The sequence below is a fragment of the Platichthys flesus genome, chromosome 22 (genome assembly GCF_949316205.1).
Source record: "Platichthys flesus chromosome 22, fPlaFle2.1, whole genome shotgun sequence".
Classification (NCBI taxonomy): Eukaryota; Metazoa; Chordata; class Actinopteri; order Pleuronectiformes; family Pleuronectidae; genus Platichthys; species Platichthys flesus.
In genome coordinates, this window is record NC_084966.1 from 6006210 (window position 1) to 6030387 (window position 24178).

Consider the following 24178-nt stretch of genomic DNA (forward strand, 5'->3'; position numbering starts at 1 on the left):
CAGCGCCTCTCCGTGTCAACACCAGGAGATGAGCACCGCGACCAGCGGTCGATAGCAGCTGCTCAAAGCCAACCGACGTGTGAGTTTTCCGGGGATCGGAGTTAAGAACCAGCGGGTAAGAAGGATCAAGCTCGATTTTGCTTATTTCCAATAAAACCAAGGGCTGACAGATGTGTGTTTGAGCTAGCTCGGTTAGCTGGTGGGACTAGCTGCTGATAGCATGCAGGGATTCATGTTTATCTCTGGGCTTCTTCTAAGAGATCGTGTGGAGTCACGCTAATTTCTGACAAGTGTCATTCCGCGTATCAGCTCGTTGACGGAGGAGAAATGAAACCAAACCGTTCTGACTGTTTCCCTCCAGCCCACCAGCTGATCAGCTGCTACGGGTTTCCCCCTCTTGGAACTCAAAGCACACATGCTTTATTTGCACTGACAGCCATTGCGTTTGCACCAACACGATTGTGTCATTGTGTTGCAGGTCCGCAACCAGGAGTGACAGCAGCCCCTGAAGAGTGTGTGTGTGTGTCATGCACATGGAGTGACCAGTCCCACTCATGGAAACCCAGAGGAAGAGGTAGGTCAGCCCCTGCAGAGTCCTCCCTCAGGGGGGAGAGAGGGAGAGGGAGGACTTGTTTAACTCCTCTGGCTGGATGTGATCACCATGTGACACCGCCTGCAGATGGACTTTTGCTCGCTTCTGCTTTCCCCCCCACAGAACCTCTGTTGTTCGGAGGCAAAGCTTATCAGAGAGGGAGGGAGGAAGGGGGGGGGGGGGGGGGGGGGCTATACCACAGTGGCTCAGGCCACATCCTGAGATGCTGCAGGAAGTTTGTCAGCTTCTTTTGTTGGCTCTGTCAGCCGCCCACACCTCGGTGTCTTTTAATCTGCTTCTCCCCAACGGCTGTTGGTCTTATGATTAGTGTTATTACTCTTCTATCCAAATCTTGACATATCTTTGTGGTCTCAGTCACTCGTTATGTTTTCAAATGATTATGTTTCATCCAGCTCTGGGGATGATGACGGAGGAGAGCGAGGCCTGCTCCACACCTGGAAGGGCTACTCCTGCAGCATCACCCCCGACAGGCTGCTCCTGCCCCGGCCCGTCCTTCAGGTCGCCCTGGGCATACGACACGGAGTTCTGTTGGTGGAAGGTAAAAACTTTGTGCTGGTTACAACTGCATTAATGCAAAGAGATATCCCTCTTTGATTTTGTTGTTGTTGTTGTTACTTCCAATTCAGGGGGACAGGTGTACAGTTTTGGGGAGCTGCCCTGGAAGCAGAGTCATGTCCCCGGAGGACCCACCCAGGAATGTGCTCTCAGCGGGCAGCGCGTGGTCGCCGTTGCAGCGGGCAGTTTCCACAGCGGGGCAGTGACGGAGGACGGCGGCGTCCACATGTGGGGGGACAATGGTGCAGGACAGTGTGGCCTGTCGGGCCTCAGTGCCGTCCCCAACCCGACTCCGGTTGCTCTGCTGGACTCAAACTCCAGTCCCCCGCAGACGGTGCCTGTGCTGGAGCTGGCCTGCGGGGAACAGCACACCCTGGCGCTGACGGTGCAGCGGGAGGTGTGGGCGTGGGGCAGCGGTTGCCAGCTGGGCCTCAATGCTGCCACCTTCCCTGTGTGGAAGCCCCAAAAGGTAGAACACTTAGCAGGGAGGTATGTGCTTCAGGTGGCCTGCGGGGCTTTACACAGCCTGGCTCTGGTGCGCTGCCTGGGACCCCAGGACGTCCAGCGGCCCCCCGTGGACAAATGCAGACACTGTGACCAGCTGCTGTTCACCATGACGGACAAAGAGGACCACGTCATCATCTCTGACGGTCACTACTGCCCCCCCGGCGCGGAGCAAACTAAGGATCAGAGGAAGCTGGAGACGCCTGGCGCCGTCCACGGACTCAAAACATCTCCATCCGAGCCCGTCCTCTCCTCTCACACATCCACCTCTGATCCCCCAGCACCTCAGACAAGTGAGGACCCCTTCTCTGACTCTGCCCCCGTCCAGGACCTGGACAAAGAGGAAACCACCGTGGCTAACGGAGTGCTGCCTTGCTCCGACTCTGACCCCGCTGCTCAGTCTGAGGGCGGTGCTGTATCAGTGGTCAAGAGTTCCCTCTATCCAGACGAGCAGGCGGTCAAAGACTACCTGAAGAAACTGACAGACAACACACAGACAGAAGCGAAGTTGGGAGGCCTGCACAGTCTGCTTGTGAGTTCACCAGTTTACTGCATAATAAATCCCTGCATACATGTCCATGTTGTGCTCCTTCCCGATAGACTCTGTCCTTGATTCTTCTGTTTCTCTTCCAGCCTTCAGGCGTGGGGCTGGCCTCCAGCCCGAGCGCCACACTCAACAACCTGGTGGCCTCTTGCGCCTCGGCTGTTGGCGAGCGGGTCGCCTCCACCTACGAGGCCTTGTCCCTCAAAAAGATGATGAACTACCTGCCCTCTGGGGCGTCTCGGCCCGGCGGGCCCATTGGGCTTACCGGTACCGTCCAAGGAGTGGGCGACAACACCACAGAGCGTGTCCGCCAGGAGGACTCCATGCAGGGCAAGAAGAGCTCCAGCACGGGAGACATCCGCGAGGAGGAGGCAGAGAGCATGCGGCGCCGCCTCTCGCTCCCGGGACTCCTCTCACAGGGTAGATACGCAGTTCACCTCTTATCATCCTCCTATGCCCTGCTGCGTAAGTACGCCTTGCGCGTGTGCAGGTCTACGTCAGTGTCTCTGTTCATGCTTGTGAGCACTGCAAAGGCTTTCCATTGTGTTGCATGCTTTGTGCACAGTAGTGTCGTTGTGTGTTATATCCAGAGCAACGTCACACACATGGTTTGAGAAAGCAAAAGGAAATATGCTGAAAGGCTCAAATTCATTTAAAAATCTGGGTTTTCCATGTTTTCTTTTTTTATTGTAATGACACATTCAATGTCAGGATTTTTCATGGATTATACAATTTAGTATTGCTTATAAATTACACGAATTAACAATTTGTAGTCTTTCAAAACTGATCCCACTCTGGGATATTGTGCCTACATGTTAAAACAAACTGTGCCATTGTGTCTGTGTGTTCATTGGTAGGTGCAGTTTGAGCCAGCTTAGTTTACTGGAATGGTCTTTATATCGAGCGAGGAATGCAGATCTTTCTCTGAGCCTCCATCGTTGTTAATCTGGCAGCTGGATTATTCTGATGATGAAGAGTGGAGGACACGTTGGTCCGATTTACCAGAGCAGAAAAAGGGAAGAGAGATCGATGCACAGAGCTCTGTGTGACCCCGGACAGAAATAGGCATGTGTACATAAAAGATGGTCCATCTAAAAATCACTTCTGTCCTGGACGGCCCTGGATCCTTCACTCTGGATTTCATTATCTGGTTTTAAAGTCAGGGTTCAAGGTTAGAAACTCGGGTCTGACATAAATATCGTGACGATGCATTTTGGCCATAACTCAAAAATGAATGCGGGGATGGACATTTTTATTTTCATAAAGTCAGAGGTCACGTTCACTGTGAAATCATATTGTTCCGCCCATCCCCATAAACCCTGAAACCTGAGTAGTCAGCGGAGGCATACAGCAGTGAGGTGGTAATTCTAGATCTGCTAAGAATCTTTTTGTATATACTTAAAAAGATGATCAACTCTAATGGGACCTTAAAATGGTTATAGAAACATAATGGTTGTCTTTTTTGCTTTTAGATAATAAATTCACAATACAGCCCTAAAATATTATGTTATGATGAACTAATTTACTTGCAACACTCTGCTTTAACACTTTGCAGTAACATCTGCTTAGAATAGTTCAGTTCATAAGGTTAAGGAGCAGAGAGAAGAAGAAAAAAAGTCCATTTCTCTCCTTTCTCCTTCGCCTTATCGGTATTTGCTCTGTCTGCTGCCTGCAGGCTTCTTCCTGTTGTTTACTGAATGACAGCATGTGCTTTTTACACAAGCCGGCTGATGTGATCTAGATCCGAATGTCACTGCTGTGTTTGCATAACATCCATTGATTCGTGCCGGACTTTGCACCAGACGTTCATTCACAAGTTCAGATTTAGGCTTGTTATCAAAAAAAAATGTTCACATTTCGTCAACTCTGTCTCACCATCTACGTTATCTGTATTTTCAATGTATGCATTCAGTGTCCCCGCGGCTGCTGAGGAAAGCCGTTCGCCCCAGGATGCGCGCCGTCGCCCTCACCCCACTGGGAGCTGTGGTCCCAGAGGCCCCGGACGTGCTGCCCACCCTGCACACCGAAGTGTGGAGCTGGGGCCACGGCGAGCACGGACAGCTGGGACACGGCGACAACCAGGCCAGGTAGGATGCAATGTGTCCGAAAATGGGTTACGGCTGGATGTTAGAAGCTGTTGTGGACTTTTAAAATGTGCTGACAGGAGTGTGATGTGTGTTTGTGTGTGTGTTTTGTGTTTGCAGATTACAGCCACAGTGCATCAAGAGTCTGAACAGTAAGGAGGTGGTGCGGGTGACGGCAGGCGCGGGTCATTCCCTCGCTCTGACCGCTCAGTCTCAGGTCAGTCTGCGGCTTCAGTTACTGGTCCGTTACATCACCTGTCGAACTGGTACATCACCTGTTGAACTGGAACTGGCCAGTGTGTATGCATGCATCAATGTGTTTCTCTTCCAGGTATTTTCATGGGGAAACAACAGCGCTGGTCAGCTCGGACACATGGAGACACCCAGCACCATCCCCCGTCTCGCAAAGGTGAGGGAACCACCCAGTCGCACACATTATGGCACCGAGGTTTGTGTTGTTTTTTTTCCACATCCAAACTTTACGCCTCCTCGTCCAGCTGTCGGAGGGCATCCGGGTGTGGGACGTGAGCGCCGGGGAGAAACACACCCTCCTCCTGGCAGACGGCGACTGCATCCAGCCCATCATCTATTACAGCGGGCAGCAGGTGAAGGCGGCGGAGGAGGAGAGCGAGGCCAAGGAGCCAGGTCATCAGGAAGAGGGAGAGGAGGAGCAGGAGCGGAAAGGGGGCTACACCCCGCAGCCCGTACTGCTGCCTTTCTGCATGCATGTGAGGACAAATTCCCTGATTGGGTCATTTATGTTTGCAGATTCCGTGTAATACCCACTGCTGGAATAAAACAAATGTATTTTCTTTATGCTGTTTCATGTGTTTTCCAGCTGGGTTATGTCAGCAGTGTGTTTGCGGGGGGCAAACGGTGCGTGGCACTCTCGGATAGAAACGTAATGGGCTTCATCGCCAGCCTCCACGAGCTGGCCGCAACCGAGAGGAAGTTCTACTGCAAGCTGTGCAGCATCAAGACACAGATAATACGCCCCCTGCTGGAGCTGGGTAAGGGTGAAACAAACGGAAATATCGAGGCCCAAAAAGTTAGAATCTCTCTTAAACCTCAGTTGAATTTGTTCTGTTCCTGTCCCCGCCCTTCTCCAGAATCCCTGAGCTCCGCCCTTGGCCAGGTGACCTTCGGCCTCCTGCAGGTCCTTGCAGGTCAGTTCAGCCTCCTGTGTCACGTGACCGGGCAGCACGCCGCCAGTCTCACGGCCAACCTGCGGCGTGGACGAGATGTCAAAAGTCTGCTCATCCTCGACCACGCCAGCATCTTCCTCGACTCCTATAACGAGTAGGTCTTCGCCAACGAGATCAACCCAAATAGTTTTATAGAATAGATGAATAAACAAAATACTAATTAAACTTCTCTCTTTATCCCTGTCAAGGTACTGCAGCACCCTGGGTAGCTTCCAGGTGATGGGAGGTGTCCAGGCCCTGACCAAGCCCTCGCTGTGAGTACACAAAATCAAGAACAATATTTTAACTGGGACTTGATGAGGTGCTGCAAGACCCAGACTCTGATAAGTAAACAAAACAGAGCCAACAGTTAAAGAAGCTCCTTTTATTTTAAAGCGATTTCTTTGGGAAGAGTCCCGGGCTGCTCCAGCGGCTGTCGGAGTGCAGCGAGGAGAACCCCCCCGTGGCAGACCTCCTGTCGGCGCTCTTCTACCTCCCGACCAACCACATTCGTGAATACGGCCGGCTGCTGCTCAAACTGGCCACCTGCTTCGAAGTGGTAAGGGAAACACACAAACAACAGTCGCACACTACTTCTTAATGTCACGCTGATTATGAAGAGTAGCTATTGTATTTACTATCAATGACATCTGGTAGAAAATTATGACTATTATTTATCATGTCAATTCACTTTACATGATTTTTTTTAACTTCTAGGATAATATTATAATTATTTGTTTGGTTTACTCCTTACATTTCTCTAGTGTTTATGTGTCATGTTCCTATTCATATTTAATATGTTTACGTAGTAACATTGACTTTTACAGAGATATTTAGTGTACGGGCTCCATAACTTCTTAATTATAAAGAAAAACAAAAACAATAGTCATTAGTACCAGAAAGAATAAGGAATTAAAATGGATGTAACAATTACATCCCTTTTTATTCTTTATAGGAAATTATTAAGAAGCTTAAAGCCTTTAAAACAAACTGTCACCTAATTGAATGCATCAAAAAGTGTTAAGAAATGTCTTAATAGCCTTGACAAGTTTGGATTGGGAGCTTTCCTCCCTGTATAGACATTCTTAAAACCACATCACATGTTTAATGGTGAATGTTGTTCTGTGTTGTCAGTGCTCCAGTGACTACCAGAAGCTGCAGGACAGCTGCTCCAAGTTTGAGGCGTTTGCCCTCCAGCTGAAGAGAAGACGGAAAGACGCCGAGTACACGTTTCACTTCTGGAAGAGCTTCCCTGGCAAAATGACGGTAAACTCACTGAGAGTATGTGTTCCCCGCTCACCGCCGTGAAGCATCCACATCGAGACCTCGAGGCGTCATGTGATGTTGCTGAATGGTGTCACTGTGTGCCCGTCAGGACTCTCTGAGGAGGCCTCACCGTCGGCTGATCTGCGAGAGCAGCAACAAGGCTCTGACCCTGCAGAACGCCGGGAGGTTCTCCGTCAACTGGTTCATCCTTTTCAACGACGCTGTGGTCCACGCGCAGGTGAGCCCCGCACGCACCTCCTCACCTCTGCTGGCTCTGTCACTGTTTTTCTTGCTCTTCCTTTTCAAAGCTGCCATATTTGAGGCACTCTAACCTGGTGTGTTTCAAGCGTTTGTGTGTGCTTGCCTTTGTGCTGTCAGGGCGTGGCACCTTGTAAAAATCTTGTGAGTATGCATTCAGAAGCAAATGTCAACACAGCGACCCCGACTCCCCCCCTCTCCCACTATTCTTCCTTGTCTCCTCCTTTTGTGTGTGTGTGTGAGTGTATGTGTATACAAGTGTGTGTGTGTGAAGGGCTGAGGGCTCAGGGCTGTGTGTCATTGGATTCAGCCCTGCTCTAGGGAATTCAAATTAAAACACACAACAGCTGTACTTCAACACACACAGACACACACGTCCCTGTAAATACTTTGACAAACACAGCCCTGTCTCTGCTGTAGGAGACTGCACGGGAGGATGAACTGGCTAAAACCAAGAAACAGGGCTTTTAAAAGAAACATATTGTATTCCTCTTTTCGCCACCTTTCAAGCCTTGGTTCATGTGAGGTTTGACCATTCACTTTGAAAGGATAGAATATCTCCTGTTGCTGAAATATATTTCCTTTCAAACCACAAAGCAGTTTCCTCCCCCTCTCTCCCTGTACGCCTGCTTTCCTCTCCGCTTTTCCTCCCTCTTTCTTCTGGTCTGCATCCCATGGCTGTCTTGCATATCTCAGTCTCTGTCCTGTAGTGGCTGCGTGACTCCTGTTCTATCGATGTTTATTTCTCCTTGTCAGGACTCTTCAAATATGTATTACTCTGATGGTTAAAAATCTAAATATCAGGTTTGTCTATTTAAACTCCTGCAGGAGCTGGTAAACCTTCTGTGTCTTGTGACGTGAACCTGATAAACTGTGTGAAAGAGTTTCAGGGTGTTGGTGGATAAGAGCATGCACATTAGTTTTCAGCTTCCTGAAATAACATGTGAAACACATTTAGCCTTGCATGACTTAATTTTGGTGACTTATGAACAAGAGGTATATTTTTTGATGTAGAATATCAATATTTTTTTAAACCTTTGTTATTACATTGCTTACTATATTTTACTGCATCTCTTCTCTAGGGGAACAAATTGGTTTACCTCCCACTTAGTGAAAGAATTTATAGACTTATGTTCTGTTTAATTGTTAATTACAGTTGTGTTATTTTTTGTTAGATTTGCTCCTTTCTGTTCACACACATTCATTCTTATTCACAGCGATTAAGCTTTTATGTGTGGTGTGAGAATAATGTCCCCTTCTCTCTCTCAACACTTTTACCCCTCTTTTTACTTTCTCCTCTGGTATTCCCTCTGTCCTCCTCCCTCCTTCTCTTCCCCTTTCCATGCTTTCTTTTTATGTTGTATCCTTCCTCCTCCAGTTCTCTACCCATCACGTCTTCCCTCTGGCCACGCTGTGGGTGGAGCCCATCCCAGAGGAGAACACTGGCATGTGAGTCTAAACCGATTTTGTATTTAGCATGACACCTATGCAACTGTAATTATATACAGTGTATTACATTTTGAGTGAGTATTTGTTCCCAGGTTAAAACCGTATGCTGTATGTGTGTGTTTTTTTGTGTGTGTAGATACGGTTTGAAGGTGATCACACCAGAGGAGACGTTCACCCTGATGGCCTCCTCTCCCATGGAGAAGGTAGAATATTTTTTTAATGCCATTGACAATTACATTCAAGGGGAACTCAAGTCGCCTGAATTACATGTTAAATGTCTGTGTGAATTTGCTCCCAGGCCAAGTGGCTTCGCGCCATCAACCAGACGGTGGACCAGGCGCTGAGCGGAGCCATGTATGACACGGCATCCTTCAGCCCGGGGTCGGGGCCAAAGCTGGAGCCTCCTACCTCCAGGACGGCATCCTACACTTTTTATAAGGATGGACGTCTGAAAGAGGCCAAGTACGAAGGCCTCTGGCTCGCTGGCAAACCCAACGGCAGGTAAGACACACACACACACACACACACACACACACACACACACACACACAGACACACACACATACTCGTTTTTGTCACGTCAGGAGGACCGTTCTGTCTTTGTAACATTGTGGGGTCCACCATTTCCAATAGTTCTACAGCATTGTAAAAAATCTGGGAAAATAATAAAAAAATCCTAAACAGAGCTATCACTTTGAATTGACAAAATTCTAAACTTTTGTCTCCACGCTAGGTTCTTGGTCAATTGTGGGGCCCAGTTTCTAGCGTTCCACTCTTGTGAGGTCCAATTTCACACACACATACATATCTCTAGTTTAAGTACACTAATACTATTTTTGGAAGATAAGATTCCTATGACTTAAATGATGCAAACCATTTTAGGATAAAATCACAACATGGTGCATCTCGTCTCTTTTCCCTCTACACCAACCAATTCACATCCCTGGTTAGCTCAGTGACAACAGATAATGACCTCCTCCTCAACATATCTGGATCATGGAGACTTTTATTCAAGAATTTGTACTAAACAATGTTTTGTGGAAAAAAAGCTGCTCTCACAAACAACATTTTTGTTTAAACTCTGGGTATAGAACCAGACCAACCCTTTATGGTAGGCACATTTAACATAACTACAAAATATTAAATACAAACATTGTACAAAACAAAAATTGTGTAAAAAAAAAAAAAAAAAGCTCCTCTCACTTAGGGTATAGACCCCGGCCAACCCATAATGGCAGGCACATTCAACATAACACACACGAAAATATTAAATACATACTCAACAACAATATTAACTTGCAAATTCATACATTTTCCTTTTCATAGCAGTAATCCTATTTTTTTATTAAATACTTGACTGCTTTCCAGTCTCCACTGCCACAGCAGGAGTCTGCAAGTTGATCACCTGAAATTCAGATAAAAAACAAATACATATGATGAATTGATGCTGATGAGGTTTGTGAAGATATTGACAAGTTACAAAAGTCAGCTCTGTGATAAACAATTCTAAAACGGCATATAACCAAAGCTAAGTGTGTGGCAAAGACGTTTCTGAAGATCTGAACTACAGCCATAACAACATATAAGAGGCTAAAGCGGATCACATTCAAAATACCCTTTTTAAACATATAACAGTTCAGAGAGTGTAATAATATTTCTGTAATAACTTGGTTTAGATAATGAGAGGTGTTGCCTTACTGATGTTAAATCTCTTAAAGTGAGATCCAAACAGGAGGGCCCCATTAGAGCATCTCTAGACACATTTATGAGTGTGTGTGTATGAGTAAAATCTCTAAAAGTGAGATCCAAATGGAAGGGCCCCATTAGAGCATCACTAGAAACATTAATGTGTGTGTTTGAGATGAATTGGGCCCCATAAGGAAAAGACTAGAGATGTGTGTGTGCTCATTTAAGTGAGGTTCCCTCGTCATCAACTATGTTCCTTCATCATAAGTCTACCAAATCCGCCAATGAGTAACCCCCAATGTAAAGCTGTATCAGAATGCTATATCAACACCACAATATCTTTGTAAATGAACTAGATAGTGTAGAGGTCTAGATAAACAGTTTGTGATGACAGCGTCTTCATCATTCTTTTACCTGCGAGTTTGCAAGTTCAGTATTGGAATCTCCATGGGAGCTCGGATCTGCTTTTAATATCTGGGTCTCTACTGCCATAGCAGGAGTCTGCAAGTTGATCACCTGAAATTCAGATAAAAAACAAAAACACATAATGAATTGATGCAGATGAGGTTTTGAAGATATTGATAAGTTACAAAAGTCAGCTCTGTGATAAACGATTCTAAAACAGCATATAACCAAAGCTAAGTGTGTGGCAAAGACGTTTCTGAAGATCTGAACTACAGCCATAACAACATATAAGAGGCTAAAGCGGATCACATTCAAAATACCCTTTTTAAACATATAACAGTTCAGAGAGTGTAATAATATTTCTGTAATAACTTGGTTTAGATAATGAGAGGTGTTGCCTTACTGATGTAAAATCTCTTAAAGTGAGATCCAAACAGGAGGGCCCCATTAGAGCATCTCTAGACACATTTATGAGTGTGTGTGTATGAGTAAAATCTCTAAAAGTGAGATCCAAACGGAAGGGCCCCATTAGAGCATCACTAGAAACATTAATGTGTGTGTTTGAGATGAATTGGGCCCCATAAGGAAAAGACTAGAGATGTGTGTGTGCTCGTTTAAGTTAGGTTCACGCGTCATCAACTATGTTCCTTCATCAGAAGTCTACCACATCCACCAATGAGTAACCCTCAATGAAAAGCTGTATTAGAATGCTATATCAACACCACAATATCTTTGTAAATGAACCAGATAGTGTAGAGGTCTAGATAAACAGTTTGTGATGACAGCGTCTTCATCATTCTTTTACCTGCGATTTTGCAAGTTCAGTACTGGAATCTCCTTGGGAGCTAGGATCTGCTTTTAATATTTGGGTCTCTATAGCAGGAGTCTGCAAGTTGGTCACCTGAAATTCAGATAAAAAACAAAAACACATAATGAATTGATGCAGATGAGGTTTTGAAGATATTGATAAGTTACAAAAGTCAGCTCTGTGATAAACGATTCTAAAACAGCATATAACCAAAGCTAAGTGTGTGGCAAAGACGTTTCTGAAGCTCTGAACTACAGCCATAACAACATATAAGAGGCTAAAGCGGATCACATTCAAAATACCCTTTTTAAACATATAACAGTTCAGAGAGTGTAATAATATTTCTGTAATAACTTGGTTTAGATAATGAGAGGTGTTGCCTTACTGATGTTAAATCTCTTAAAGTGAGATCCAAACAGGAGGGCCCCATTAGAGCATCTCTAGACACATTTATGAGTGTGTGTGTATGAGTAAAATCTCTAAAAGTGAGATCCAAATGGAAGGGCCCCATTAGAGCATCACTAGAAACATTAATGTGTGTGTTTGAGATGAATTGGGCCCCATAAGGAAAAGACTAGAGATGTGTGTGTGCTCGTTTAAGTGAGGTTCCCTCGTCATGAACTATGTTCCTTCATCATAAGTCTACCAAATCCGCCAATGAGTAACCCCCAATGTAAAGCTGTATCAGAATGCTATATCAACACCACAATATCTTTGTAAATGAACTAGATAGTGTAGAGGTCTAGATAAACAGTTTGTGATGACAGCGTCTTCATCATTCTTTTACCTGCAAGTTTGCAAGTTCAGTATTGGAATCTCCATGGGAGCTCGGATCTGCTTTTAATATCTGGGTCTCTACTGCCACAGCAGGAGTCTGCAAGTTGATCACCTGAAATTCAGATAAAAAACAAAAACACATAATGAATTGAGGCAGATGAGGTTTTGAAGATATTGATAAGTTACAAATGTCAGCTCTGTGATAAACGATTCTAAAACAGCATATAACCAAAGCTAAGTGTGTGGCAAAGACGTTTCTGAAGCTCTGAACTACAGCCATAACAACATATAAGAGGCTAAAGCGGATCACATTCAAAATACCCTTTTTAAACATATAACAGTTCAGAGAGTGTAATAATATTTCTGTAATAACTTGGTTTAGATAATGGGAGGTGTTGCCTTACTGATGTTAAATCTCTTAACGTGAGATCCAAACAGGAGGGCCCCATTAGAGCATCTCTAGACACATTTATGAGTGTGTGTGTATGAGTAAAATCTCTAAAAGTGAGATCCAAACGGAAGGGCCCCATTAGAGCATCACTAGAAACATTAATGTGTGTGTTTGAGATGAATTGGGCCCCATAAGGAAAAGACTAGAGATGTGTGTGTGCTCATTTAAGTGAGGTTCCCTCGTCATCAACTATGTTCCTTCATCATAAGTCTACCAAATCCGCCAATGAGTAACCCCCAATGTAAAGCTGTATCAGAATGCTATATCAACACCACAATATCTTTGTAAATGAACTAGATAGTGTAGAGGTCTAGATAAACAGTTTGTGATGACAGCGTCTTCATCATTCTTTTACCTGCGAGTTTGCAAGTTCAGTATTGGAATCTCCATGGGAGCTCGGATCTGCTTTTAATATCTGGGTCTCTACTGCCATAGCAGGAGTCTGCAAGTTGGTCACCTGAAATTCAGATAAAAAACAAAAACACATAATGAATTGATGCAGATGAGGTTTTGAAGATATTGATAAGTTACAAAAGTCAGCTCTGTGATAAACGATTCTAAAACAGAATATAACCAAAGCTAAGTGTGTGGCAAAGACGTTTCTGAAGATCTGAACTACAGCCATAACAACATATAAGAGGCTAAAGCGGATCACATTCAAAATACCCTTTTTAAACATATAACAGTTCAGAGAGTGTAATAATATTTCTGTAATAACTTGGTTTAGATAATGAGAGGTGTTGCCTTACTGATGTAAAATCTCTTAAAGAGAGATCCAAACAGGAGGGCCCCATTAGAGCATCTCTAGACACATTTATGAGTGTGTGTGTATGAGTAAAATCTCTAAAAGTGAGATCCAAATGGAAGGGCCCCATTAGAGCATCACTAGAAACATTAATGTGTGTGTTTGAGATGAATTGGGCCCCATAAGGAAAAGACTAGAGATGTGTGTGTGCTCGTTTAAGTGAGGTTCCCTCGTCATGAACTATGTTCCTTCATCATAAGTCTACCAAATCCGCCAATGAGTAACCCCCAATGTAAAGCTGTATCAGAATGCTATATCAACACCACAATATCTTTGTAAATGAACTAGATAGTGTAGAGGTCAACATAAACAGTTTGTGATGACAGCGTCTTCATCATTCTTTTACCTGCGAGTTTGCAAGTTCAGTATTGGAATCTCCATGGGAGCCCGGATATGCTTTTAATATCTGGGTCTCTACTGCCACAGCAGGAGTCTGCAAGTTGGTCACCTGAAATTCAGATAAAAAACAAAAACACATAATGAATTGATGCAGATGAGGTTTTGAAGATATTGATAAGTTACAAAAGTCAGCTCTGTGATAAACGATTCTAAAACAGCATATAACCAAAGCTAAGTGTGTGGCAAAGACATTTCTGAACATCTGAACTACAGCCATAACAACATATAAGAGGCTAAAGCGGATCACATTCAAAATACCCTTTTTAAACATATAACCGTTCAGAGAGTGTAATAATATTTCTGTAATAACTTGGTTTAGATAATGAGAGGTGTTGCCTTACTGATGTAAAATCTCTTAAAGTGAGATCCAAACAGGAGGGCCCCATTAGAGCAACTCTAGACACATTTATGAGTGTGTGTGTATGAGTAAAATCTCTAAAAGTGAGATCCAAACGGAAGGGCCCCATTAGAGCATCACTAGAAACATTAATGTGTGTGTTTGAGATGATTTGGGCCCCATAAGGAAAAGACTAGAGATGTGTGTGTGCTCATTTAAGTTAGGTTCACGCGTCATCAACTATGTTCCTTCATCAGAAGTCTACCACATCCACCAATGAGTAACCCCCAATGTAAAGCTGTATTAGAATGCTATATCAACCCCACAATATCTATGTAAATGAACTAGATAGTGTAGAGGTCAACATAAACAGTTTGTGATGACAGCGTCTTCAACATTCTTTTACCTGTGAGTTTGCACTGTCAGTATTGGAATCTCCATGGGAGCTCGGATCTGCTTTTAATATCTGGGTCTCTACTGCCACAGCGGGAGTCTGCAAGTTTGTCACCTGAAATTCAGATAAAAAACTGTAATATTGTAACATTTAGTTCTGAGAAATCATATAATTATCTTTCAAAACACAGATCACGATCAATTCTATATAAATGGAGAAATACAAATATTTAGACATTAGAAATATTATTTAGTCACCTTTTCATGGCTTGGCCCTTTTGAGTCACCAGAGTACGAGATTATTTCGGTTCCTACCTCAATAAGCTTAATGGAAAATAGGCATAAGTTTGGCTTGTTGTATGGTGCAGTTTCGATATTTGTTGTTTTCATTAACCAATCTTCCAAGGGATCCGTCTTCTTTGGAAGCATCAATACTAAAAAGTAACAAAACCTCCTATTACACTATGTAGGGCTACATGATTATAACCAAAAGGGTTTCATGTAAATTATCAATTGATTATAGAGTACTTTAACATTTAAATAAAAAGAGCATGATTTCAAAATCCCATTCACAGGGCATCTAATAGAGGCAAAAACATGATTGAAATTGATGCAAAATATTCACAGATTTGTACCTAAAGAGAGCACTGCATTAATTTTCATGTTTTCCATCAGTTCGCTACCTTACAATGATAACACCCTTCACAGTGTTGCGGTTCATGATTTTTGAGTTGATGTTTGAGCAGCGGCGAAATATTGGATCAATACAATATTCTCCTTCTTGGCCTTCATGCATTTATCGAACCGCAGTAGGGATGGGACTTTAGAGGAGATTTCATGTTCGAATATTCATAACGTTATTGAACAATTAATCGATCATTCGCTAAGGCATTATTTTTCAGTTTAGGAACCCTGGTCTGTGAGTTTACGGGAAAGGATGGGACAGTTAGAGTGAATACATGTTTTCTTTAGATGTACAAATCACTGACCATGAACTTAAAGTCCGTTAAGATATCTGACAGGGATTTTTCACCCGTTACACTCATCTGCTGAAGGAAGTCGAGCTCCATAAGATACCGGAAGATGTTCTTCTCATAATGCGCGGGACTAGAACGATATTCATTAGGCTTGGATGTTATTCGAATAATTCTTAATGAACGAATATATGAATATCGATTATTCATTACCAATCCTAAACCGCAGTTCATGGAGATTTATTCAGGGGGTTTAATATTTGTGTTGCTTTGTGGAGCAGGCAAGTGGCATGCACTCTTTGGATAAGATTTTTGTTGTTTATGATCACAACTCTCCTGAATCTGAATTACCTAAAAACCCATGGGACGATGCTTTGTTTCGAGAGACTAGCTCTGAGACTCTGCCTCTGATTTTTGTCTAGCTGTCTACTCTGTTGGATTTTATATGTCAATATCGCAGTCGATCATGTTTATTTAATTGTGGAAGACCAAAATAATGATCACAATTACTATTTGATTAATTATGCAGCCCTCTTTTAAATAAGTTGGAGCTAGCATGTAATCATTCTCCAACAACAAGGATATTTATTTATAATGCATGTGCACACAAGCCATATACCACAAAAAAAAGTTGTGCAATTGCATCTATATTTAATGTAAATATTCATGATAGAAGACAGGCTTATGTAAAATTGCCCATACAAGGCTGCATTTTACTTAAACAGCAGCCACAAGCAAGATGTTTTTAAAGATATCTGCTTCTGACGTCTAATTCAAATAATTATTTATACCATATGTACATGTTAATGAATAGTACGGAGAAATGCACAATATGCTACACCGACTGGACCAGACATGCTTCTTACCTTTGTAACTATCAATATATTTTTCTATAAAACACTGCTTGTCCCTTGAAGACAGAACCCACGATATTGCATCTTCTGCCGGCTGGACCCTCTTCCTCTTTAAAATAATTTTCAAATCAGACAGCAAACATGGATTTATTATCTAGGATTAGTCATCAGACCACAGGTGTGTCCAAGAGGTTTGTGCCGGTAGCATAATAAAATTCACCAATAATCATGAACCCCAGGATTCAACACGCCATTTTTCTTATTAAAATAATACTTGTATAGCATCAACCCTGTAATGCACAATAAATGTATGCCTTTTTTTTAAGACAAACTGGAATAATGATGCTGCAGTGATGTTTAAATACTTATAAAGGCAAACAAAAACAGCATAAAAATAATCATTCATTTTTAACAGCACATCAGCAGCAAGATATCTGGTTCTAATGTAGCATCTAAGGATCCGATGCTAATGATAGCAGCTTGCAATCCGATGCTAATATTAGCTAGCGATCCGATGCTAATATTAGCAGCTAGCGATCCGATGCTAACGATAGCAGCTTGCAATCCGATGCAAACATTCGCTAGCGATCAGATGCTAATATTAGCAGCTAGCGATCGATGCTAATGATAGCAGCTAGCAATCCGATGCTATTATTAGCTAGCGATCCGATGCTAATATTAGCAGCTAGCGATCCGATGCTAATAATAGCAGCTAGCAATCCGATGCTAACATAAGTCAGTGATACAACACTAATATTAGCAGTTGGCAATCCGATGCTAACATTAGCAGCTAGTGATCTTGATAAAATAGTATTTTATTAATCCTCAATGGCGAAATTGTTGCACTGCAGTTGCAAGAAACTGTGGGGAGGAACAAGAAAATGTCATATAAACCAAGTAAAACTCCACTAAAACCATTAAGCTTACCTGTCATCCATTGAGCTGCAGGCCCGGTCCACAGCGCGGCATTCGCTAAGCCCCGCCCACGTCCCGTATCATTGGCTGAAAGTTTACACACTTCTACTTGGTGTGTATCGGCGAAAATGGGAAAACCGGAAGTAGGGGGCGATAGAGAGCAAATAATTTCAAACACACGTTTCCACTTTTTGTTACCTTGTGGGCCAAGTGAAGAAGAAGCAACAGGGGCATTAGGGGAGGTTCCAGAGCTCATTTAAAGCAATAAACGTTGTGGGGCCCACCATTTTGGGCCCCACACCGTCTGAGGGCCCCATACCGTTGGTGTGCTCCTTGCCACTGGACCTCACAAAGTAAGAAATACGAGTGCACACACACACACACACACACACACACACACACACGCACACACACACACACACACACACTATTTAACTCAGCTTATCAATCTGTTTCAGGGGAGTGTTAAAATGGCCTGATGGGCGAATATACACAGGGGAGTTCAAGAACGGACTGGAAGATGGGTGAGCCATTTGTCTGATTCTTTCAAAAGTCAGAGATTATCTGAGTTGGGGATTAACAGCAAAGGTCTCTTCATGCTTGTCTAGGTTTGGGGAATTTGTCGCTCCCATTAAAACGCTCAACAAGAACGATCACTATCAAGGTCACTGGAAAGATGGGAAGATGCACGGCCTCGGGACATACAAGTGAGTGAATGACAATAGCTGGTTCATATCGGACAACAATAAGGCATGAATCTGAATACAGTGAAGAAAATAATTGTTGGACATGCGTTCAGCTTCCTAAGCTCAGAATACACACCGTCTTACCGCCTGCAGGTATGCCAGTGGTGAGGTTTACGATGGATCCTTCCAGGATGGGATGCGACACGGCCATGGCATGCTGCGCAGCGGCAAACTCAACACGTCCTCCCCCAGCGTCTTCATAGGCCAGTGGCTGCAGGACAAGAAGACCGGCTATGGAGTCTTTGACGATATCACAAAGTACGTACACCATGCACCATTCTAACTTCAGCACGTTTCTGGTTAGGCACTAAATTTATTGGCACAAAATACCATAAAATGCTATGAGCCAATTTTTTTATCTTGATTTGTGTGTTTGATAGCTGTTGTTTTGCTTGTCAGGGGAGAGAAGTACATGGGCATGTGGCAGGACCACCTGCGCCAGGGCACCGGGGTGGTCGTCACCCAGTTTGGCCTGTACTACGAAGGAACCTTCAAAGATAATAAAATGATGGTGAGCACTTCTGTCTTTGAATTCAGTCACAAAGTTTCTAAATGTATATTTGCTGTTTTATACGCTTTACAATATTCGAAAGGCATTTGATTGAAAAGCTGTAGAGATCATTTTTTAAAGGATGGACTGAATCCTGTTGTTTTTAGGGCGCTGGGATCCTTGTGTCAGAGGACGACACGACGTATGAGGGTGAATTCTCTGACGACTGGACCCTGAACGGGAAGGTGACTCAGAACCACCAGAACTCTTGTTCCTTTGGATGTGCGATTCATTTGGCATTCAATTATTAGCAGTGGGTTGTATTTCAGTGATGTTGAATGTATTGATTTGGCCGTTTCTCAGGGTGTGCTGACCATGGCGAACGGTGACTACCTGGAGGGCTCCTTCGGTGGCGAATGGGGCTCCAGCCTCAAGGTGACGGGCTCCTACTTCAAACCGCACCTATTCGACACCGACAAAGAAAAGACTCATGTTGTGTAAGCTCACCGTGTCGGAAATCACCATAGTGGACGTCTAATTCCCCTTATTCTACATTCTTCTTATACTTGTGTGTGTTCTTGTGTGGGATCTTGCAGGAAGCTCGGCCGTCTGTGTGTCGGCTCGGAGGACAAGTGGAAGGCGGTGTTTCTGGAGTGCTGGAGTCAGCTGGGCTGCGAGACGCCGGGGCAAGGGGAAACCGGGAAGGCCTGGGAGAATATCGCCTCGGCCCTCACCACCACCCGGTGGCAGCTCCAGGACAGGTACAACTGCTCTCTCTGTCATTTTTATGCTTTATGGTCGGTTATTCTCTTTTGCAGTTATATTTGTTTTTATTGAAACATATTACTATTTTCCACTTGTCTCAGGCCGGAGATTCTCTCCCGGAGCCACAGTAGAACCCTGGAGAGTCTCGAGGTCATCCCGCAGCATGAAGGACCCATCACTATGGACCGATATCACACCATCCGCCTCTACCTCATCAAGGTGAACCCCCCCCCCACCGCTCCTCACTCCCACTGAAAACACCATAATTATTCAGGGTTGTAAAAATGTCTCCCACTCTCAGGCGTGCGACACCCCACTCCACCCACTGGGGCGGCTGGTGGAGACCCTGGTGGCGGTCTACAGGATGACCTACGTGGGCGTGGGAGCCAACCGGCGCCTCCTGCCTCAGGCTGTCAATGAAATCCAGTCTTACCTCAATAGTATCTTCCAGATTGTCAGGTACTTTACATACAATTCAGCTACTGCCTTTGGGTTTGATTTATATAATATATAATATAATAAATAAGCTTTTCTTAGCTGCAAGAACAGGATATGAAAGTAGAAGAAAAAACTACATTTATTTCATATCCCTCATTATTTTAGCACATATTCTTCTTGATGTATTCTCAATGGGTTCTTGAATCCTCTGCAGGTTTCTGTTCCCAGATCTGCCAGAGGAGGGCGGCCAGATTCCAGAGCCGAGCACCAACCTCCAGGACAAGAAGGAGCCGGGCTCGACTGATGCCCCACTGCAGTCACCCAAACCTGTGTAAACAAACAGTGTCCCTTTTTAAAGCCTTTTTTTGTGATGCTGCAGACATCAGTTGCTTTTATTAAACTCTCCTGTGTGTCCTCTGCCCTCAGCCATGTGGTGAGCTGCTCGGCTCTGCTGCTTCCCGTCCTGCTGCCTCGTCTCTACCCGCCACTCTTCACCCTCTACGCACTCGACAAAGAGAAGGAAGACGGCGTCTACTGGGATTGCGTCCTGCGCCTCAACAAGCAGGCCGACCTCGCCCTCCTTGCCTTCCTGGGCGTCCAGCAGTGCGTGCCACACTGGGAAAGAGATTAATACCCTGTTTCTCCATCTGAATCCTCCACAAATACTTTCTCTGCTTTCTCTCTTACCTCAGAAAGTTCTGGCCTGTTTCCATTTCTGTCTCCGTTCCTGCACTGGGGGAGAAGCAGCAGGTACGTTTTGATTGTTCAACAACAAAAAACGAGGTTATTCATATACAATAACACAATTAATCTAGGAAGTCTCAAACAGAAGTTGGCATTCAGCTCAAGCTTTAGAAGTTTCTATTTCCAGCTCCTCAAATGTAGAATATTTGTTGGTTTTCTAAGTATTAACTTCCCTTGTGTATCTGACAGGTTCTCTCCAGCACCAAAGACGCCTGCTTTGCCTCTGCAGTGGAAACCCTGCAGCAGATTAGGTAAAATCTTACAAGTTACATATTTACACTGGCCTAAAGGGCTCATGTGGTTTTTCATCTTAAATAAACTGCACCGTGTTTGACTGACACCAGATGAACCTGGATATTGTAGTTCTAGAAACAAAGGAACTGACCCTTGGTTTGCATGCAAAGTTCCAAAGAAATGCAGTTATAGTTTCCTTCATGTTGCACGAGTAAATTCTATTAATAGATTTACAAACGCATCACGGTTCAATTTGTTGGTTGTGTGTTTGCAGCACGACGTTCACCCCGTCTGACAAGCTGCAGGTGATCCAGCTCACCTTCGAGGAGATCACACAGGAGGTCCAGTCCCTGCTGAAGCAAGACTTCCTGTGGTCCATGGACGACCTGTTCCCCGTCTTCCTCTACGTTGTGCTGCGAGCTCGGTCAGCCCCCGACACACATACACGTACAAATGATAATGCTGAATCATGCTTGACACACTGTCAATGTTTGCAGCTCGGCTATCAGATTCAGTGTTTGTTTTTAATTCCCCCTTCAGTATCAGGAACCTGGGGTCAGAGGTCAGCCTGATCGAAGACCTGATGGACCCCAGCGTCCAGCACGGAGAGCATGGCATCATGTTCACCACGCTCAAGGTAACGCAGAAAAAATGTGTTTAGTTATTTACTTCTAGCAAGGATGAAAATGGAAAGAGTTCAGTTACGCTACCAGTTAATCGCCTCCTGGTTTTAAAGGGATTTATGTGCTTGTGTTCTCCACCTGCAGGCGTGTTACTACCAGATCCAGCATGAGAAGATCACCTAGCGTGGCGTTAGTCCCTCTGTGAGCCACACGCCGCTGCCCCACCCCCCCCTGCTTCGACACACACCAATCGCAGGGCCAGGACCAACCAGGCTTTGGATTTGATGGATGTGTGCGGTGGCCAATGGGAGGCGGAGGATCACACGAACAGGTTGCAGGCAGGCTCCATCTGCTGCTGTCATGGAGACGGGGGGGGGGGGGCTGTCTCTGACACACACACACACACACAAACACTGCGGAGGTGTTCACCTTCTCGATGACCTTTACCAGCCTCTAATCTACGGATCGTGAAGTTACACACGTGACCAGTGGCACTTTGTAACGTCCAGTGTGAAATGATGAGGCTCACATCTGAAAGACTGGGAGACCCTGACGCTGCTGCTGTTGGATACTACATCACTGGTTTCATTATTTTTTAGTCAGTGCTAATGAGAATGCTTATTTTCTGCATCCTGTGAAAAACCGGACCTCATTTTCTTACTTTCGGGGTGAAAGTCAACTTTTTATGGCAGATTAATGAATATGAAACTTTGTTTTCCCCGAGTGATTTCAACTCTCTGGACTCTTTTATGAAGAAATGGGACGCGACAAAAAGAAAAGCACGATCTCCCAAAAGCATGTGACTCTCTGAATGTGACCTGAATGTTGTTTTTTAATTTAATCCGAACCGACAGTATTCTTACAGCTCGTTCAGGGCAGTGTTTTTCACCACTGCATGGAAGCGTCTGCTCCTCAGTGTTATTTGGGGAAGTTAACCAGACGTGCATATGCAAAACAAACCAGTTTTAGAAGAGAGAAGACTGACGGGTTAGTTTTGAGAATGTGGTTCTTGTTAACCTTCCCTACTTCGATTTCAACTGAAACTCTGTAGAGCCATCTCTCATGGATTGGACTGGACAGCACGCCATGGTTTGATACTGGAGATGTGCAGTTGGTGAATACACACCGACTTGACTTTAACTCTAAATGACTAATGAATACGGTTCGGAGCAGCTACTCCAACTTCCCATTCCAATTAGTACGTGGGAGAAGAGAGCTGACGGTTTTCTGTAGACGCAGCTGCAGCACAAGCTTCAGCTGGATTTATTCACTTGAAGGCACACACGTATTTCAACTGACACTTGGAACTTTTATGGTTTGTTTCCTACTGCAAAACCAGCTTAAGAGCTACATCTTAATACGGTGGAAAGAAATGTTCTCTCCCAGACAATCTGAACACGTCTAGTGTTGGTTTCTGAGCCCAGATCTCAGTATTATTTCATATCGGGGACGTAATCTTTAGTCTTTTTACATATCGTTCCTGCTGTGTAAAAATCCAACTGCTCCAAATCCAGATCATCCTGAATTCTCCAGATCAACTGAAGGATTGAACTTCCCCCTTCCCCTCTAAAAGATAAATAGACTATTTAAATTCCCAGCGGCGGAGACGTCATATTTGTGAACGGCAATCACCAGTGCAAATCGTTTTATTTAACCGAGCAGAAGACTTAAGGACATTCCGCTGATAAAGATCAGCCCTTTCCCTACTGACCATAAGTATGAATTAGGTTATTGGATAAAGCTTTGGATCAGAAAACTGAAAATAGCCCCAAGAGTTCTTGATCTTTGAAATAATGAACACAAAAGTTGATATTTTCCCGATGCAAGTGAAGCGTCTGCAGAGAGGCCGGGCGGGCAGCATAATGCAAACACTGTTATTTTAGAATCGAAGCCGGTTCCCTGCCCTTGTTTCTGTTAATACTGATTGTTCTTTTTTTTAAACCATACACAGCACTAACCGTCCGACATTGTTGCTTATTCGCGTCACACATGCCAGTTTATAAAAAGGGCTTAAGAGAGGATTCAGAGGATGATCAAGCCTTTTTTTTTTATGTCGTGGCTTTTGTTTTCTCAGACGGTTTAACAATAGAAAAGCCACTGGGCCACATGCAGGATTTTTTTGGAAGGACGTTGGTGCCAAGTGGGTGAGATTCAAATCTAGAATTGTAATTGTGCTCCTGTGCACTATTTTAATCGAAACTGTTTATGAGGATGATGGATTTTGTGTGGTCAAATATCCCAATAAGTCCTCCAGGCACTTTGTAATGTAAGAATTTCAAGAGCTATCATCCAAAGTAAACCTCTCAGAGCAGAACCATTGGAAATCAGGCCTTCCTCATACTTCTGTGACACAATTCTGTGTCATGGATTGTAACCTCCTGTCACTCTCGGGACCGTACGTGCCTGATCTCAAATCAGTGAAGCAATATCGTCTCTGTAACGCCCCCCCCCCCCCCCCCCCAATAAACTATGGATGCACTGTAGTTAAAACATTTTAATTGAATTGTTGCTGCTGCCGTTCAAAAGGAAGGACACACCAACACAACTGACGACCCATTCAGATCGTGATATTTAATTTAACCACTGTACCGTGACTGACTCTGACATGAAGAGCTGCTTGATGTTGTCAATGTAAACTGAAGAGAATTGTACGAACCCCCGCGACAACTGACCGCTTCGATGTACTGACCTCAACCGCAACAGTTCACTGTGGAAATACCTGAGTTTGTTGTAAAAAGTAACTGTAAAGAGTTTGCTGTTATTGTTTGTTTCAGCTGGCTGACATGACGCCGAACCCTGTGTGTCTTTTACATGATGTCACGTGTGTTGTACCTTTTTTAAATGACAACGAAGGGCAATAAACGTATTTAATGGACA

At 44.2% G+C, this 24178-nt stretch overlaps 2 protein-coding genes and 2 long non-coding RNA genes across 8 annotated transcripts; 1 reads left to right on the top strand and 3 right to left on the bottom strand.

The window, feature by feature from the left end:
• On the top strand, positions 1-24178 carry als2b (alsin Rho guanine nucleotide exchange factor ALS2 b). 3 transcript variants are annotated; one of them, XM_062380203.1, is made up of 34 exons: positions 1-115; positions 479-574; positions 1006-1151; positions 1240-2204; positions 2306-2636; positions 4129-4303; positions 4421-4517; positions 4632-4709; positions 4798-5028; positions 5139-5310; positions 5410-5599; positions 5694-5759; positions 5881-6043; positions 6619-6765; positions 6860-6988; positions 8387-8457; positions 8594-8660; positions 8756-8958; positions 17720-17785; positions 17870-17968; positions 18101-18265; positions 18407-18518; positions 18665-18742; positions 18861-18994; positions 19094-19258; positions 19364-19481; positions 19564-19721; positions 19915-20031; positions 20127-20303; positions 20393-20450; positions 20634-20695; positions 20953-21102; positions 21219-21315; positions 21446-24178. In XM_062380203.1, the coding sequence occupies exons 2-34, from the start codon at positions 555-557 to the stop codon at positions 21482-21484; spliced, it is 5046 nt and encodes a 1681-aa protein (XP_062236187.1). In that variant the 5' UTR covers positions 1-115; positions 479-554; the 3' UTR covers positions 21485-24178. The 3 variants fall into 3 exon arrangements, with proteins under 3 accessions (XP_062236187.1, XP_062236188.1, XP_062236186.1); XM_062380204.1 differs by having other exon boundaries at positions 6619-6750; XM_062380202.1 differs by having other exon boundaries at positions 5139-5599; positions 6619-6750.
• Positions 9446-14795, bottom strand: LOC133933244 (uncharacterized). Of its 3 annotated transcripts, XM_062380205.1 has the most exons (7): positions 14532-14795; positions 13736-13837; positions 12940-13041; positions 12144-12245; positions 11354-11449; positions 10558-10659; positions 9446-9862 (listed from the first exon to the last, which is right to left on the bottom strand). In XM_062380205.1, the coding sequence occupies exons 1-7, from the start codon at positions 14667-14669 to the stop codon at positions 9803-9805; spliced, it is 702 nt and encodes a 233-aa protein (XP_062236189.1). In that variant the 5' UTR covers positions 14670-14795; the 3' UTR covers positions 9446-9802. The 3 variants fall into 3 exon arrangements, with proteins under 3 accessions (XP_062236189.1, XP_062236190.1, XP_062236192.1); XM_062380206.1 differs by lacking the exon at positions 11354-11449; XM_062380208.1 differs by lacking the exon at positions 10558-10659.
• LOC133933246 (uncharacterized) lies at positions 14822-17875 on the bottom strand. Its single transcript, XR_009912041.1, has 3 exons — positions 17274-17875; positions 16359-16455; positions 14822-14952 (listed from the first exon to the last, which is right to left on the bottom strand). It is a non-coding gene; the product is annotated as an uncharacterized LOC133933246 (long non-coding RNA).
• On the bottom strand, positions 20227-21082 carry LOC133933247 (uncharacterized). Its single transcript, XR_009912042.1, has 3 exons — positions 20998-21082; positions 20388-20681; positions 20227-20315 (listed from the first exon to the last, which is right to left on the bottom strand). It is a non-coding gene; the product is annotated as an uncharacterized LOC133933247 (long non-coding RNA).